Source organism: Lepisma saccharinum, chromosome 21 (assembly GCF_977018435.1).
Source record: "Lepisma saccharinum chromosome 21, izLepSacc3.1, whole genome shotgun sequence".
Classification (NCBI taxonomy): Eukaryota; Metazoa; Arthropoda; class Insecta; order Zygentoma; family Lepismatidae; genus Lepisma; species Lepisma saccharinum.
In genome coordinates, this window is record NC_139249.1 from 30,707,207 (window position 1) to 30,725,949 (window position 18,743).

Here is an 18,743-nt window from a genome sequence, read left to right on the forward strand (position 1 = left end):
TTCGTTATGTTGAATTCTGTACGTAAATAATACATAGCGCTAGTAATAGAAGAAAAATCGTGCACGTAATTTTGAGATTCGTAAATTTGATTTGGATAGTTAGATTTTGAAAACAAAAGTTTAGAAGCATGCACTATTTTCTTGTAAGACATTAAAATTAAATTAATTCTTTATTTAGAGCATTATGAATATTATTATTGTTTGTTTTTCATTGTTCGAACTTTTCGCCTTCATTCTTAATGTACGTAAGGGCTTGCCAATCAAGGCATTCTCTTAAAATATTCTATGTTAAATAAAACCATGTTTATACATTTTAAGATGAAGAATAAAATTCCAATATAAGGAAAATATACAAAAAAATGTTCACAAAGAATTGTCATTTTGTTTTCGTGATGTAGAGGTTGGGCTAAAAATAGATTCCTCCATGTACGTAAAATTTACGTAGTGCTAGTTACACTGTAATATTGGAACACGGTAGGGTTCTAGGGTTAATAAATGTGTTTTCAGGTGACTGCAATGCAAAAAATGTATATTTAGACATTTATTTTTTTATAAATCAGGGCAGGAGATTATCCATTAATATTATAAGAAAACGGCAGAATTTTGCACTAAATTATAAGATATATATAGATATATCGAATTGGTAATTTTACCGATACACCGATATGCCTATTAGCAGATACCGATAGAGTACCGATTAAACTGTCCCATCCCTGAAGATAATTAATGAGAAAATTGGGTTTCTTGCAAGATAAGAAACTGTACCTTTACATTCATATGAATAATAATAAAATGGCAGAATTTTGCACTGAATTACAGGCTATACAATCTAATACATCAGCTGGGTAAAATTACTGGTAGTTTCATCAATAATCACTAATATTTATACAACAATGACCGTGGTGACCAAGCATCACCATGTTACCAGTTGGATGATCTTCCACTTTCCACAGTCGGTAGATAGGTACTGGCCCTCACAGGCTCTTACGGCATAGGTAAATCAATAATATTTATACAATGAGCAGGTCTGAGTCGATACCACTTTGAACTGATGCTGACACTCTTACCAATTCCCACCAATACTGACGCTTGAAAATTGTAAGAATTACAAATTGGTGTAAGTCTTGAAATAATGTGTAAGTTTTCCACTCATATTTAAGGTGTGTGCGACTTACGATGATATAATAAAAGTACTTAAAAAATACTATAAAATTAACTACTTACGATTTGTGAGTATACGTTTTATAAAAAACAACGTTTCAAGACACAACTGGTTCCTTCATCAGCTTCACAATCGTGGCGAGTGGAATCACTTCATGGATACGTCAATTAGAATAAAAGACAACGGGTAAGGTAAAAATTATGGATAAAAAGGTATTTCGTAACAACTGGCCCCTGTACATATAAAACTTCATATTCCGTGGTTTCCCTTGTAAGAACTTCGAATCTAAAAATGAACCATAAGAAACTTCATCACATTAACACGTTAAAACCCTACATCGTGGTCAGCATCAGTTCATCGAATTGAAGAGGTTGCGAAGGGAAGCTCGTCAAATTTGCGAAAGGAAAGAAATGGAAAAGAATAAGGATAGGGCAATGGAAAGTGTTAAGGATGAGGATGGAAAAAGGATAAATACACGGGGATCCTGTATTTCAAAGGAGTTTCAGAGAGAATCGAAAAAGTGGCCAAAGAGTATGGAATTAAATGTTGGATGAGGGCATCGCGAACAATTAAAAAGCATTTTACCGAGTACAAAAAAGATAGAAGGAATGGGGAAAAAGAGGGGGAGAATGAAAAAGGAGTTCAACCTCTCAATTGACTGGCAAGACCCTGTGAATGGAACAGCGAAGTGTACGAACGACACATGGTTTATTGAAACTTTCATCTGTGGTTTAAACCTGAAACAACATAATTTGTTCAACACCAGGAAGGACAGCAACCTGGATTATGTTCTGTCCACCCTAAACGATATTAGTATCACGCCACGTAAGAACCTCCCGACCTCCGACCACGACAGTTTGGATGTTTCTATTCTCATCCCCCCACCCCCTAGAAGAGGTCATCGCCCCTCCATCCAGAACAAACGCTACCTGTGGAACCGAGCGCCGTGGGAGGAGATAAGACTTTCCCTCGACTCCTTTCCCTGGTGCATCTTGGAAGATGGGACCGTCGACGAGGCAGCTGACCTATTTACAGGTGTCATTCAATCAGCAGTGACGGACCACGTGCCTACAGGGAAAATATCTTCTCGTAGATTTCTGTGTTGGTTCGACTCCGAAGTGCGGGATGTACTGGCCAACAAGACACAAGCATGGCAACTTTGGAAGGGCTTCCCGAGTGAACACACGCACAATACCTTTGCGGCTCTGCGACGACACTCAAAGTATCTCCTTCGAAAAAAATATAAGGAACATATAGACAATATCACTGCAACAATCCCGGAAAACCCAAAAAACTTTTTTAATCTAATAAACTCAAGGAAAAATAGCAGTAGGATTCCAGCTGAAATTACGCATGATAGTGAAAGTGCGATAGGGGACCGAAGGGCAGAACTCTTCAACGCTTATTTTCATGGTAACTTCTGCCCCCGTCTTCCTTTGCAGCGTTGCCAAACGTAAGATCAGTCTGTTCCTCCTCCCTAACAACGCTTGTCACTACACCCGATGAGGTGAAGGATCTATTGTCGTCTCTTTCAGTTCACCGTGCCCTAGGACCGGACGATATCTACACCATGTTCCTCAGGAAAACTGTGCAATCCCTGTGCTATCCCCTCTCCATTCTCTTGAACAGATATTTTTCGGAAGGCATCTTTCCTCACGCTTGGAAACAAGCTAACATCACACCGATTCACAAAAGTGGTAACAAAAATTTTGTTTCATCTTACAGACCAATCTCCTTACTCTCTCCTCTGTCCATCATCTGTGAAAAAGTAATCAAAGACAGACTGTACAAATTTGTTTCTCCGTACTTAAGCTCTAAGCAACATGGTTTTCTTCCTGGTAGCTCCTGTCTCACAAACCTGTCTGTTATACTCTCACATGCTATGGAATGCATTTCAAATAATTCACAATTAGATGTAATATACTTTGATCTGGCCAAAGCCTTTGATACTGTTAGTCATCGTCTTCTGATTCACAAATTATGCAATAGATTCAACATTCATGGCAAATTTCTCACCCTTCTCACAGACTACCTTAGCGATCGCCAACAACGTGTTGTTCTTCCTGGAACTGTTTCTAACTTTCTTCCTGTCCTCTCTGGAGTTCCACAGGGTAGTGTTCTAGGACCTCTCTTGTTCATATTATTCATCGATGACCTTGCTGACCATCTCACAGCTCCCTCTAGCAATTACCTTCTTTTCGCAGATGACTGTAAAATTTTCAGGGAAATCTCCACTTCCGACGATACTCATCTTCTTCAGAATGACATAGCAACATTTACTTCCTGGTGCCTGACATGGGGCCTTACATTACATCCTGACAAGTGTACTACTCTCACTATCTCTCTCAAGAAGAATCTGTTAGTCATCTTACTCCATCTCTGGCAATAACATCAAAGCAGTATCATCTCACAAGGACCTAGGCATTGTTTTCGACCAAAAGCTCACATTTGAGGAACATATTTTATGCACCACAAAAAAGGCCATGCGTCTCTTAGGTTTACTCTACCGTTTCACTGAAATTAGTGACATCTCAGCCCTCACTTTGTACTTCAAATCATTCATCTCCCCAATAATAGAATACTGCTCTCCCGTCTGGTCCATGGCATGTCCCACTCACCTCTCCAGATTCGATTCAGTCTTTCACTTCTTCCTAGCTATAGTCCGTCACAGGGTTCCCTCATTACGCAATTTTTCATCTCCGCATCTCTTGTCTTTTCTAAACTTACAAACTGCTTATCAGCGACGTTTGCAGAATGATTTCAGTTACTTATACAAAATTGTGAATGGCAAAATCCGCTGAAACACACTCCTTGAGGAATTCCACTTTAGAGTACCTATGCGCACAACTCGCAATACAAGGTTATTTTATACTAAAAAACCTAGACTCGAAATTCAAAAAAGATCTCTCTTTTATCGACTTGCAGCACAATACAATGATCTCCCCTCAAGTATTGATATATTTTCCTCCGAGTTTGCATTTCGGTCTTCTATCAGAAGAAATACTTGTAATTAATATCACATAGTGCCATCTCTTACTTATTTTTTTGTTCATTTGCTATTCACTTTTATGTTGTTTTGTTACTCTTAATTATTTCTTATTTATTTTTATTTATTTATTTTATTTTATTTTTATTTTTATGCTTATTATAATTATTGCTTTCTCATTGTTGACAATTTCAGTGTAAAATGGCCACCTGTGCTGTATCTGAAATTTTCTCAAATAAATAAATAAGTGCAAATGTAACAAGGAATATATAGGACAAACTGGAAGAAGTATGAAGGTTAGATGGGGAGAACACGATAAGGATATTAGAGAGGGGGCTCCAAGAACGGGGTTGTCTGAACACGTAATTGAGGAGGGGCATAAAATTAGGAAAAGAGAGGTGGTCAGAATTGAAAATAAACCAATAAGTAGAAACGTATATGAAGCGGCATTTATTTGCAAAGACAGGAACAATAAATTGAATAGGGATGATGGAAATGTTGATGAATTATGGATCAAGATGTTCAAGAGATGGGACGTGAGTAAAGGAAAAAGTATCGGTTTTCAGGTCACTCCGGCCGAATCAACGTGACCCGCGAGATCCAAGATTTAGAGTTTAAAATGACTTAGTAGTGGGGGATAGGAGAGGGAGGGAAGTGGGTAGGGGCAGGAGTCTGGCAACTTCAGGCATTCAGCAAGAATGCCAAACCAGTCGCCATACGGTCATGCGTGGCACGATGTGGGGTTTTAACGTGTCAATGTGATGAAGTTATTTATGGTTCATTTTTAGATTTGAAGTTCTTACAAGGAAAAGAAGGGAATATGAAGTTTTGTGTGTACAGGGGCCAGTTGTTATTAAATACCTTTTTATCCATATTTTTTACCATTACCTTACCCCTTGTCTTTTATTCTAATTGACGTGGAAATGAAGTGATTCAACCCACCAAGATTGTGAACCTGATGAAGGGACCAGTTGTGTCTGGAAACGTTGTTTTTTATAAAACGTATACTCACAAATCGTAAGTAGTTCATTTTATAGTATTTTTTAAGTACTTTTATAATAAGTTTTCCACTCCAATTATAAGCATAAATTTACAAATTTGATTTAAAATACTTAAAACATATTTTACAAATTTGATTTAAAATACAGTAAAACCGGACTTTGCTTAATCCGGACAGGTAAAAGGAAAAAAAAAAAGCAGAATGCAAGGTTTTAAATGTGGCTAGAAGTCAACAAGAGAACTTCCCAAAGAAAAGGCAGTTAACCACTGATGAAATTCTGTTTCCCGCAGACTTTGTACTGAACTGTATAGTGTATTTAGACCTATGCCCTTTAAATGCACCATAATAAACGTGTTTTGTTGCTATAAACGGAGTTATAATGCACTTTCTTCTGTTCTTTTAGGTTATTTCAGTTAATTCAGACTTTTGTTAATCCGGTCAACTTATCCCCCTCATTAGTCCGGATTAACGAGGTTTTACTGTACTAAAAATACATTAAAATACAAGAATGTATGTTGTGAACAGGGCCCAGATTTTTATGTAATTATATATTTTTAGCTTTGTATGTAGGCAAGCGCAAATTGCAATAATAATATATTAGTTTAACTCACGACAGTGCATCTGCATTCAAAAAAATATTTACAATGAATTTCAATTTAGTGCTTACGTTTTGGATCCGGTGAATCTCTATCCAACACAGCATATCGAGGAATTTCTATTCCTTCATTCTCTAGTATGGCATAAACTTTTCTTCTATCCTGAAAAGAAAAAAACAAGATTCCATTCATATGCATTACACAGAAGATTCCTTTACTCACAATGGCTGTACCTCTAAGCAAGGAGCCTTATGAAAAATTAGCTTCAGTAGAGGTTTGGCTGCAAGAATGTGGATTAGATGTCAGATTTGGATGTCATGTGATAGATGTTAGATTTACGAATAAACTGTAACCATTGCCTGTTCTAGAAACCAGAACAGAAAAGGTACTCGAACTGCAAATGCATAGCACAAAATGAAACAATAAAGGGCAACAAAAATGGGGGAAATCATTATTCGACAAGCAGATGCTTTACCCTTGTTAAAATCATTATTTGACAAGCAGATGCCTTACCCTTGTTAAAAGCAACACAAAACACACAAGCAGCACGATAAAAAACACAAAAAGTTTTTTCAAGCTTTCGATTCCATCTCGGAATCATCATTAGGGCTGGTCGAGAGATGGCGAAGTGGACACCGTTGAAGTTTCGCTGGTGCTACTTGCTGTGCCTGCCGGAAGATGTCATTGCAGTCTTGCAAACGGCACTTCATAATAATAGTGACAATGGATATAATGTTTTGTAATTTGAGTATGAGATACCTTTAGAAGTTATGTTAATGAACAAAAAATAAAGAACTGAAATATAGTATATAGTTTTCAAGAAATTTTGCATCTAGCACATGGCATAGGCAAATTTCGAAAATCGGGCCTTTGACCCCGTGTTCCACTTGTACCCTCAATTGTCGGATGTTGCTTAAAATGCTGCTTCTTTTACTCATTCGTACTTGTAGAATTTAATTTTTCAAAAAGATGCAGAAGTTTAGAATTTATAGCTATTGTTATAAATCTATCCCATGATATTACAGGGGTAAGGAAACGGCGCTTGTTAATAATAGTAACAATGGATATATTGTTTTGTAATTCAAGTATGTCATACCTTCATATGTATACTAAAGATAAAAAAAGACAAACTGAAATATTGTGTGTAGAATTCAAGAAATGGCACGTTGATTGCTGCCGTGCACAGTTGATCGAAATATTGACCATCTATCCTCAACAGAAATACAGGCATGGTTCCAAATTCGACCATCCGGATGCTAAAGGTTGTGTCATGTATTGTCAACAAATACCAGTGTAGTGTGAGATACTGCACTATCTCCACCCCACTTTTTTCTTCTTTTTTTCCATCTTCCTCATTTAAAATATGGAATGCAATGTTACTTAGAATTCTGAAATATAATGTTAGAAATCACTATTCTCTTACAAGTTCAAGTAGAAACTCAAGAACATTATTGAGCAAATTGATTCTTTATTACAACAGTAAATCTTTATAACAGTACAAATAACTCACACCTTTGACAGGATACCTTGTTCTATATTTACATAATTTTCATTAGCTTTTATTTTATTGTTCATCAAATTTCTACATGAAGACATGATTTTAGATTCAATTCTTTTTAGCCATTGAGGTCATAAATTATAATAATAAACATGATATACAGTATGCAATTCATTTCTTACCAAATATGCAATAATTACACGTAACTTCTTTTTTTTTTGCACATAATTATTGTGTAAGAAATGAATTTTGGCTGTGCTCTGCTATGAATTTACATATGCAATGATTCTCAGTGAAAATATGAAATGACAAACTACAGGGAGTCCCAAAAAAGGTATCCAAAATACTGCCAGCTTAATATTTCTGGTTACCTTCTTTTTGGGCTACTCTGTACAATGAACATAACCATGCATTTTACCTGAATATCATACTGCATGTGAAGGTTGTTGATGATGAAAGGATTCCGAAGTGCAGAATACTGAATAGCTTTATCAAGGGGAAAGCCTTTTGAGTGAAATGAGACGAGACAATCACACACTGGCCATTCTTCTACAGGTTCCTGGAAGTTACAATTTCAGTTATAGTATTCCAAATAAGCATCATACACTATTAATTCTGATAATGGTGTGGCAACATACAAGCAAATTATCAATACTTAACTAAAAATAGGTATAAATATCAAAAAATATCAATTTATTTACAGATATCAGTCAACATTTTACACGATCTACAAAGTGGTACGTGACACACAGTCTCTCTCTCATTCCTGTAAATTATGTAATTTTCATTAAGTGTGTGCAAAAGCGTATTATAAATTATTAAATAGAGCTACTTTATTATTGTAATTATCCATGAACATTTTTAAGCAAATTTCTGCTAGATATTTCTAATACAGCTGCAATGGAATACTTATATATATTTACAATTATAAATACATACAGTTATAAATATTTGAACAACTTTACAGTGTTCAAACAGTGCTATCGGTGGGAATTGGTTAAGAGTATTGGTTCAGTCCTGGCATATATACTTTGAACTTATTGGCTAAGATCCTGCACATAAAATCACAGTAATAATTCTGCTGCTTGTTTTGATTTACGAGTAGACTATGGGACATTTTTTTAAATTTTTATATTGTCCTTTAATTTTGCTAGCATTGACACTTATTAATAAGTTGGTCACAAAGCATGGTCAATAAGAAAGAGAAATATGTGAATGTGCATCAGGTATACTGGGTGGGATTGCTATCTATCTTTAAACATTCATTTATAATGCAAAATACTTACAAATTTGGAATTTTATACAGGGTGTTGTTCCACTTACGACTATAATAAAAGAAAAATTGCAACATTGAAGCAACTAGTTCGAATGACTGAAAGTTGGTATCACTAAGAAGATTAAATGAAAACGTTCTAAAGGCAATATAGTGTGGCAGGTTGTGCATCCACAGGAGCTATAGAAACGTTCAACTCCTGAGAAGATGTCAGTTGTCATGTGGACGCCACAACAGAAAGTGACTTATGTTATATTACTTGCAGAATTGAAATATGTACATGGACATGTGACAACAATCTTCCAGCAAGATGGAGACATGGACGGATGCCATTTTGCTAGAGAAGTCCAACGTTTCTTCGCCGCAAGATGGATGGCCACCATGGCAACGGACCTTACTTCTTGTGGGGTTTTGTTAAGGACAAAGTGTTGGATGTCTCTTACATGAAAGAATTTGTGCTGCAATGTGATGCCACAAATGCTAGAGAATGTATGGGTTGAGGTAGAATACTATTTACATATTTGCTGTGTCACCAATGGTGCACATGTTGAAGTGAAAGTGTAATAGGGATGTAACAAAACATACTGAGTTCATGTATGTATGTACGAAGTTCTGGAAATAAATCATGGTAAGTAAAGAAAATATAATAATTTATTTTATTATAGTCCTAAGCTGAGCACTGTGTATTTCCCATGACTCACTTTGACAGTTTAGGTAAGCTGGTGGTTGTTACCATCAACGATCATCTTACAATTACAATAAATGCCTGATGAAGGGAGCGTGTATTGACCTGAAACTTTACATCAATAAATGTGTTAACTTGCTCATAAAAACCCTAAATTAGAACAAAATAACATCAACATGTGGTGGGAAGAATGAATAAAGGAAAGAATGCTAAGATGAAAGTTTAGGAATAGATTGTTGTGTTAAATGCCTCATTCTGTGTGTGAAGTCTGTCTTTACGAAGTATTTTGTATTGTACTTTCCTTATTTCAATTTGTATCTATTCTACTTTTGGCTAATCGTGAAATGGGATTAATGATGATTAAATGAATTTGTGGACACTAATGAAACAACACCCATGCTCATGTCAGCGCATGAATCAGAGCATCCAGGGCAAAATCGCTGAGACCAGTACAAAACCATTCTCCCCGAGGTGGTTTTTGATGCATACTACAGCAGAAATTCAATGAATAGTACAGCCCTTTACTTTCTGCACTACTGACGCAAGCCCCACAGTATCCTTTTAGATATAAATGGGTGAAATTTTGTAAAACTTTACTTTCTTTGTACTAATACTTAATCAACAATAGTGTAACCTGTAAAATGACTTCTTCCGGGAAGACTACAATCTTTATGTATTCAAATTCTTGAAGTCGAGTAAGTATTTCCTTCATAGGTTTCGACTGCGACTTTTTGGCCATGGCACAAATGCCAACCACAACTTGCTTCCCTTCTTCCTCTGGGTCATCTGTGCCATCGTTCAGCTCACCCTAAGAAACAGAACAGAAAGTAATGCAAATTAAATTGATAGAATATCAATATTTACAAGATTTATGTAGTTAAGCTAGGACAATGTCACTACTGATGTAGCTATTACATGTAGTGCTGATGTTAGAGAGCACATATAGGTTAAGCACTTGTACTACATCATATGAAAATCTTTTCAAATTGTTAATGTTGTTAGTTACATTAGAATTACTAATAATTATGATGATTTTCCCAGCATTTTTACACATTTATTTACATGCATGTAAATCTTTTGCAGATTGGTCATGCAACAACAGGCATTTAATATTGGACACCAATGTAAAATATATATTTAGTGGTTAATATTAATCTGTTAATTTGACAATTCAAAATATGTACATGTCTTTGCCAAGACCAAAATGGGAAGTATACAATATATACAAAAGTAATCATGACGGAAACAAAAATCAACGAAATAAGCACATAATACAAACTCAAAATCAGTTGGATTATTTAAATTTAAATTGGTCTCCATAAACTTTCATATTAACAGTCTATTCTCACTGAGAAGCACTCCACATGTAAATCCATAGCAAAGCACCATTAAAATTAATTTCTCGATTGATTGGTTTGGTTATTTTACATTGCTTTCTGTCACTTTTGGCTAATTGTGACAACGAAGATGAGTGATGCTATGATGAAATTGACGAAGGGCCCACAAAGAATGAACATTCATGGTCAGATTGGGACTTGAACCTGTGAATTTGGTGGCGAGACTGAAATTTGACCACTTAATGTGCTCAGCCAACAAGCTGGCGAACAGTCTTGGAGTTGCTGCACACTGGTGCTCACCACATCGAACAATCTACCCTTTATTTCATCATCATTAATGTTTGTTAGATGTTCTCAATAAAACAACATAAACCAAACTTCAACTACTCATTTAATTCATTGATATTAATCGTACAAGATAAAACCAATTTACATTAAATAATCCAATTCATTTTTATGTTTCCATTGTTCGCTGGGTTTCTTTGAAATATTGCTGCTCAACTTCTAATTGATTTGTAACTTCTACTAGACTGTTAGACTGGATAATTCATGTTTTGCTCTTGATAGCAACACATGTATAGGAGTCAAAATATCAAGTGAAGAAGTCAAGCACATCCCTTACATTCATGTTTAATCTAAAACATTCCATACGTGTCAACAGTCACAGTCATAAAAAATCAAATAACGCTTTGTACATAATTATCAATTAGGGTGAGTCAATATGAATCTGAATTTATTCACTGCTATTGGCTGATGCATTTCCAGCATCTGGGCAGTCTAAATATCCTGAAAATGTAATGGAAGTGTAAATCTAAGATAATTCTATCTTGCAAGTGAATTTTATATTATTTTGAAGCAAAACTCTGGTACACCGATATTGCATAGTTCCAGTTTTGTAAAATGTAATAATATGAGGAAGAGTCAAACAAAAACATTAGTTTGTTTTTTATTGTAGATTTCTGCACTTAGGTTTGCACAAGTTTTCTGCATTTCAACGTTGATGATCTACATATTTTCAATTACGTGCCTGAATACCTCAAAAGGAATCTCTAGGATGCACATGAAGTCACTTATGAGACACTTGAAAAGTTTCTTACCCATCTGCCTGTGAACGGAGGCCATTGTCAAACTTCCTCCTCAGTCACAAAGCTTGCTGGTGTAGTTTCTTTTTGTGTGAATATTCCATATTAAAATGTTATTTTTATGTGATTCCTCAATAGTTCAGTGGCAAACATTGTCATACTGCATAGGTTTGATACCTAGTAGAGGTACAGATTGGTTTGGATCCCACTTTAAACTGTAGATCCAATCCAAATTAGTCTATCTGACCATAAAGTGGACTTAAAACTAAAAAAACATGCAATTTTTCATTATGTTGAATCAACGTAATTCATTTTATTAACATGCAAAGTTGAAGACATAAGAGCTATGTAAATTTGAACTGTATGCAGTCTGTCCTATAATTTTTGTTGGGCATTTAAGCCTTTCACATGACTCTCCATCATAATATACTATGTAGAAACATTGACTGTAGAAAAATAAATGTAAGACATATTCTGACACTTATGATAATTTTGAACAATTTTAAAATGCCAATGTTCCGGTATCTGTATTGGCAGGAACCAGTACCAGGTTCAAAGTTAGTATCAATTCAACCTAAATTTAAATGTTAAGAAAGATGAATGGGAAAAAGTTGAGGAAATATTAAAAACTTAGGCACTAAGGGAGTGATCTTCATTATTAATAGTAGTGTATTAGCATTCGATAAAGCAATTGGGTGCATCATAAATTCATAGCCATTTTGTGTTACAGAAGTAATAGGGTTTCATCAAACAGACATATACATGGGCGTACCCAAAATAAACCGAACTAATTTTGTGGTGGGCAGAGCTTTTGTAGTACCACGTTTTGCCGCTAGGAGCGCATAGAGCGAACCTTCCTGAGTTTGTAAGCCAAGTGCAGTCGCTGAAACAGGTCAGGACACGTTTCGGCGGAGTTTAGAGTGACAGCCGTTTTGTGTGATCGTCGTTTTTGCAATGGCTGATTTTCGGGAACAGTGTGCAGTGGTGAAATTCTGCTTTTTGCTCAGAAAGAGTGGAACAGAAACTCTTAAAATGTTAAAAACTGCGTACAAGGACGATGCTATGGGGAAAACTCAAGTGTTTGAGTGGTTTTCCCGTTTCAAAAATGGTGAAATGTCAATTGATGACAAACCTTGTTCTGGTTGTCCTTCCATGGCCCGAACACATGACAATGTTGAAAAAATTTGTGGAATCATCAACGAAGATCGACGACGGACCATTGAACAAATTGTGGCGCTGTCGGGAGTGACTTGGAGTTCAGTGCAGCAGACGATTTGGGAATGAAAAGGGTGGCTGCCAAATTCGTGCCACGACTGCTGACTGCTGAACAAAAACAAGGTCACGTGGAAGCATGCCGTGCTTTGAAAGAACAGTCCCAAAATGATCCAAACCTTTTTTCAAAAATTATCACAGGTGACGAAACATGGTGCTATGCTTACGATCCCGAATCGAAGCAACAATCAAGCCAGTGGAAGACTTCAAATTCGCCGCACCCCAAGAAAGCTCGTCAGGTGAAATCAAACATTAAAACAATGCTGCTTTGTTTTTTCGATGTGAGAGGAGTTGTCCATTCAGAGTTTGTTCCGCAGGGTCAAACAGTTAACCAGGCTTTCTACTTGGAAGTTTTGAAACGATTGCGCAACAGTGTGCGGCAGAAGCAGCCCGATTTGTGGCAGTCGGGTGACTGGTTTTTCCATCATGACAATGCCCCGGATCACACAGCCCTGTCTGTACAATTCTTGACCAAAAATGGTATGACCCCTGTTCCTCACCCCCATACTCACCCGACCTTGCCCCATGCGACTTTTTTTTGTTTCCTAGAATGAAAGGAGACATGAAAGGAAACCGTTTTGCTGATGTGAAAAAAAAAACGAAGGAGGTGCTGTCACGCATCACAAAAGATGACTTTAAAAAATGTTTTCAAAAATGGAATCAAAGATTGGACAAGTGTCTTAATGCAAGTGGAGAGTACTTTGAAGAGGATTGAATGTTTGTACTTAAATTGTGAATAAATAAGTTCACAAAAAAATTAGTTCGGTTTCTTTCGGGTACGCCCACGTATATATGTTTCACAAACACTACCCTTGGGTTTATTAGCAGACAAATATTAAAGGAGAAATTTTTGATCCCCAATTATTATATATTTTTTTTAAGGGGGTTGAAATTAACAGCTACAGTGATGAAAACCTAGGTGAACATCCAAGCATATACCAGCAGTCCTTGTCACCTTCATGAGTTCTGACTAACTCCAGGTGACCATGGGTTAGACCCAGAACAACCTCGGAAGGATACTACAAAATCCACATGACAACAGGTTTTGGCAGGGAATTTGTAACAAATGATGAGAAGCGGTTTCAATTTGTTATCCTGATATAGGAAACTCATGGTTTCACCCAGGAGATAGGCTCAAGTAGCAGTTCAATGAAGCACTTTGAAGACAAGACCATGTTGCTTATGTGGTGGAACACTGACGGTCCTGTTTGCTATGGGTTTGTGTCATATGGTCAGGTCCTGTTTGCTATGGGTTTGTGTCATATGGTCAATCTATTGATGGGAACCTGCATGTAGATCAGTGTTATTCAGCAATGGTGAACTAAAAGATCCTCGTGCAATTCAACCATGTCACAGGTTATGCACAGTCAACCAGAAAACTCCGGTCTTGGATGCCTTGAAATCCTACCGCATCCAGCCTATAGCCTGGAAGTTGCAACATCTGATTTTTGTTCCATGTTTCATTTATTGGAAGACAGACATTTCATTTTTTTGGTGGATGTGACAAAGTGATTTCTTCATCAAAATTGGCCACATGATGTCATCAGGGGATTGTATCACTGGCTGAATATTGGATTGATTGATTGTTTTAAGTCCACTTTATGCACAGATAGGCTAATCGGGACCGGACCTACAGTTTAAAGTGGGATCGGAACCACTATGTGCCTCCACCGGGTATCAAACCCTGAACCCCTTGACTACAAGGTGATGATGATACCACCACCCTATCGGGGAGGTCCTGGCTAAATATTGGAGAAGGACCACATACCCCATTGGACTGTACTTCACAGATGAGCCATTTTCGTCACAAGTGATAGTAGAGTGATGGACATAGTACCACAAATGTTATGAAACTAAGACTCACCCTGGTATGCAAAGAGTACATTAACAAATTATGTAGTGTAAACACTTGAAATAGTTATGATAAAATTTGCTACTTTTGAAATTAAATCAACTACACTACAAGGTGTTCCTCAAGGTTATTGTGCTCCCAAATTTCTTGATCTGCAGCGTTCTCACTACATGGTCACCCAGGCATGCACAACTCATCGCTTCATACAGGCAAAATCATGTTGTTCTTAGCAGAAATGACACTTAAAATGTACCAACCACATAGCAAAGAAAATAGTCTTGGAAATCAGTTCTAACTGCATTGCTATTGGTAAAGTTCAACTCTGAAATACTGGTTCTAGGATTCCTCTCATGAACATCCTTATTTCATTTCTTGTCTAGCCTTCTTGAAGTGCATCTCTCATAGTGCTTATCAAAGGTGCAATTTCAGGGATGCTACTCTATGATCAGATAAAATTCAAGTATAATTCCAGGTTTTCAAGGCAAATTTAATAAAAAAAAAAGTTCTAATAAAACTGAATTTGTATTAACATTTGACACTAAAACTGTATGAATATTTCCTTATACATCTTAATCAGTATGTGAATCATGTATGGATCTCCCAAGACACTGTCAATTAACATAACAGTAAACATGATCAACGACTCCTTCCCCATAAAAGAACATATTTATATGAAATATTCCCACACAATAGAATCAAAAATTCCCAGTTCTTCTATGATGTTACCACTCTAAAGTTGATTTTCCAATTCTTCCAGAACAGTGGGAACCCTATCTTAGCACTAATCACACAAATTCCATGAAATTACTAAACTAAAACAAACTGACAGACATCTACGTTGACTAGTAATTGACAACAGCATTACACAGAAAAGAAATACCATTAACTCACTTGAAAAAGAATCTCTTTCCTTCCTAAAAGTATACACTTCAAAACCTGAGAACGTGTTGTTGGCATTCTCCTACAGGCTTCTTCCTCAGCCATTTTAAGTCTTTCCCTTTTTTTTTTCAATTAATCTGAAGCACTAACTAACTAACAACACACGAAGGTGCACTTCTTCTAACTTCAAATATACACTTTATATGCAGATACCATGCAGAAGCTAAACCAAGTTCTTGTAAGTATGTCTCCTCACACCAAACAACACTGGAGATGAAACCAAAAGCAGATCAAGCAATTATTTCAGTGCAACAAACATGCATTTTTTAAACTTTAAACCTCTGTTAGTATAAGCAGTTAAGAATGAAAGTCATGCATTTTGTAGTTAGAAATTTACTATTTAATGGTTATTCAAATTTTAGCTTAGTTTAATAACAAGCAACGCATAGAAAAATATTACACACAACACACACAGGGGGCATTTCAAGTAAAATCCATCACTGAAATATTTAGAAAAAGGAGTGAGGTACTTGATGTTCTATTGAGGTATGAATGTAGACACATGAAAGACACACGAAACATATAGTGTTTCACAAACAATGTTGTCACCTCAACACAAAGCTGCAGTTAAAAAAAAGAAAATTATACACACATAGTTAAGTTACACATTTCAACTAAAAACATGCAGCAGTGTTGCATACTATTCAGATCAATACTAATTTCTCTAATTTTTCTCCAGTACAGATGTAAAATGCAAGTTACTAATGCTGCAGTATCTTTTGGATTATTTGCACATGAACCATTATATTGGATAAGGGGGATAGGTTAATATTTGCTATTTCCATCAATTGCAATACTGGATTTTTTTTAAAAAATACAACGTTGCTGAGGTGGCAACACTGTTGGTCATGTGATCGCACTGTTTTGTTTTGTATGCCCTTCATGAGACCATATTCTTACCAAAACAAAACAGTATCTTGTTCCATTTTCAAAATATTTCTGCTATGGATTTTAGTTGAAACACCCTGTGTGTATATATATATTCAAAATTTAATGAACAAATCTGTTGGATAATGTTTCTTTCATGAGAAAATTAAGAATTGATTGGTTGGTTGAATTTATTTACATCATATGATTAGGTTAACCAAAATGAGAACGCTAGTGGAAAATAGAAAGCAGCATCAATGTCTTTTATTAAATGTATAATTCCAGCATTCACCTGGGATGACCACAGAAAACACCAGTACATACGAGGCTTATTTGTAAAGTAAGTACCGTTGGCAAATATTGCCGCTGTAGCGCTGCAGTTGCGACCATGTGAGTTCTTGCTGACATCCTTCATCCGTTAGAAAGCCACATGCAGTTGTGGGAGCAGGTCATGCTTTTTCTTCGTAGGTTTATGAAGGTTGAAATGTTCAAGAAAATCAATCGGCCCGCCGACTGTAAAGTCCGGTCTGTGTTTCGTTTTCTCAATGCAAGAAACGTGAAACTGGTAGACATCCACCGTCAACTGTGAGAGGTATTTTTTTATGTTTAAAGAAGGTCGTGAGACAGTTCACGATGAGCCAAGGAGCGGTCGGCCATCTGTTGTGACAGAGCATTTGGTGCGTGCGGTCGATGCGGAAATTCGTGAAAACGGACACTTCACAATATCGTCGCTTTCCATGGAAATTCCACAAATTTCAAGAAAACAGTCCTCTACGAAATTGTGACAGATCGCCTGGAATCGAAAATTGTGGTCAGCGTTTCAACGAGGATGATGATGTCGAAGCAGGAGTGCATGGATGGCTTTCATCACAGGCGGGACCATTCTATGATGATGGGAAACAAAAACTCGTGCCACGCTATGACAAATGCTTGAAAAATGGTGGAAACTACATAGAAAAGTAGTTTAAGGTCTGTAGACTGCAATTCAAATAAAAAAAGGTACAAAACTATTTTACTTTATTTCTTACACCCTTTAGGTACTTACTTTCCGAATAAGCCTCGTATATTCATATGCAGCACTTGAACCTGTCAATTCTAGCCACTTACTGGTTCAAATTTTCTCAAATATATGGATGCATAAATTTAACCATAACCAATCTTCATAAGCATTCTCTAGTATTTACTAAATTTCATATTGCAATTGAAACTCTCTTACTGAATTCATTTAAGACAAGAGTTCATCAATTATGGTTTTCAAGCCACATGAGAAATGAAGTTCTGTTGTAAGCAGTGTAGGAAACATATCAGAAATAACATCAAAACCACAATCTGTAACCCATAGTTATAAATGAGGCATCGAGTTATGGTACGTTGAATTTCCCATACTTAGTCTTAGCTATTAATACTGTACTTTCCAAGGCATTCTATACATTACATACAACTTTGTCACAATATTTTTGTCAATTTTTTTTACTCAAATAATTGAGGAGGGGCTGTAGCCCACGAGTCTCCCCCACTGGTTCATCTCACAAACCATGCTGATCTAAGTCAGTAAGGTTAACTGTATTGCAAAAATAAGCACCTCTCTTCACATAACACTAAACTGGCCCTTTCGCTTTTGAAAAAATATTATCTCAATCCAGAAAACACAATTTACCCAATAATAAGCTCCATATGGACTTCCTCTATAACCAAATCTCCACCAATCTTTGCACCAACTGCAATGATCCATTCTGCAGCCTGTCTAGATAACAACTGACCTTGTTTTGTTTTCTCTTGCAATCACGCCTCAATCTCTTGGCTCCCTTCCAAGCAGCTTATGTTTATTCAGAAGGCATTCTGAAACCTGACTTGCCTACATCAACAGCTTAGCCAAACATCCTCAACTCATTGACTCATAATATGCTTTGCAAATGTTGCACTTCCACTTCATAAATAAATTGTCCCCCCCCCCAAAAAAAACTGTGTTTACATTCTTTAAGCACAAATATGAAATCAAATATGAATAACAATGCATCAACGAATGTTCCACTTTAAGTTAAAGGCTTTACAAAATATTTCATGCGGCTATAGTTTGCATTAAAAAGGCCTGACATTGCAAAAGTAAATTAATAATGCCCTTCCATGAATTTTAGACCATACTACAAAAGCAAATAGGTGGTGTGGTCAGCACCATACACTAACTGCTTGTCTC

General features: G+C 36.4%; 1 protein-coding gene across 9 annotated transcripts in view; it reads right to left on the reverse strand.

The window, feature by feature from the left end:
- The window catches only part of l(1)G0196 (inositol hexakisphosphate and diphosphoinositol-pentakisphosphate kinase), a 198,247-nt gene that overhangs the window by 140,392 nt on the left and 39,112 nt on the right, over positions 1-18,743 (reverse strand). For all 9 annotated transcript variants that reach the window (XM_083143232.1, XM_083143227.1, XM_083143231.1 and 6 more), the window contains 3 exons: positions 9,835-10,008; positions 7,661-7,801; positions 5,816-5,906 (listed from right to left, as the gene is read on the reverse strand). In XM_083143232.1, coding sequence (XP_082999358.1) covers positions 5,816-5,906; positions 7,661-7,801; positions 9,835-10,008 — 406 coding nt within the window. The remainder of the gene's footprint in view (positions 1-5,815; positions 5,907-7,660; positions 7,802-9,834; positions 10,009-18,743) is intronic.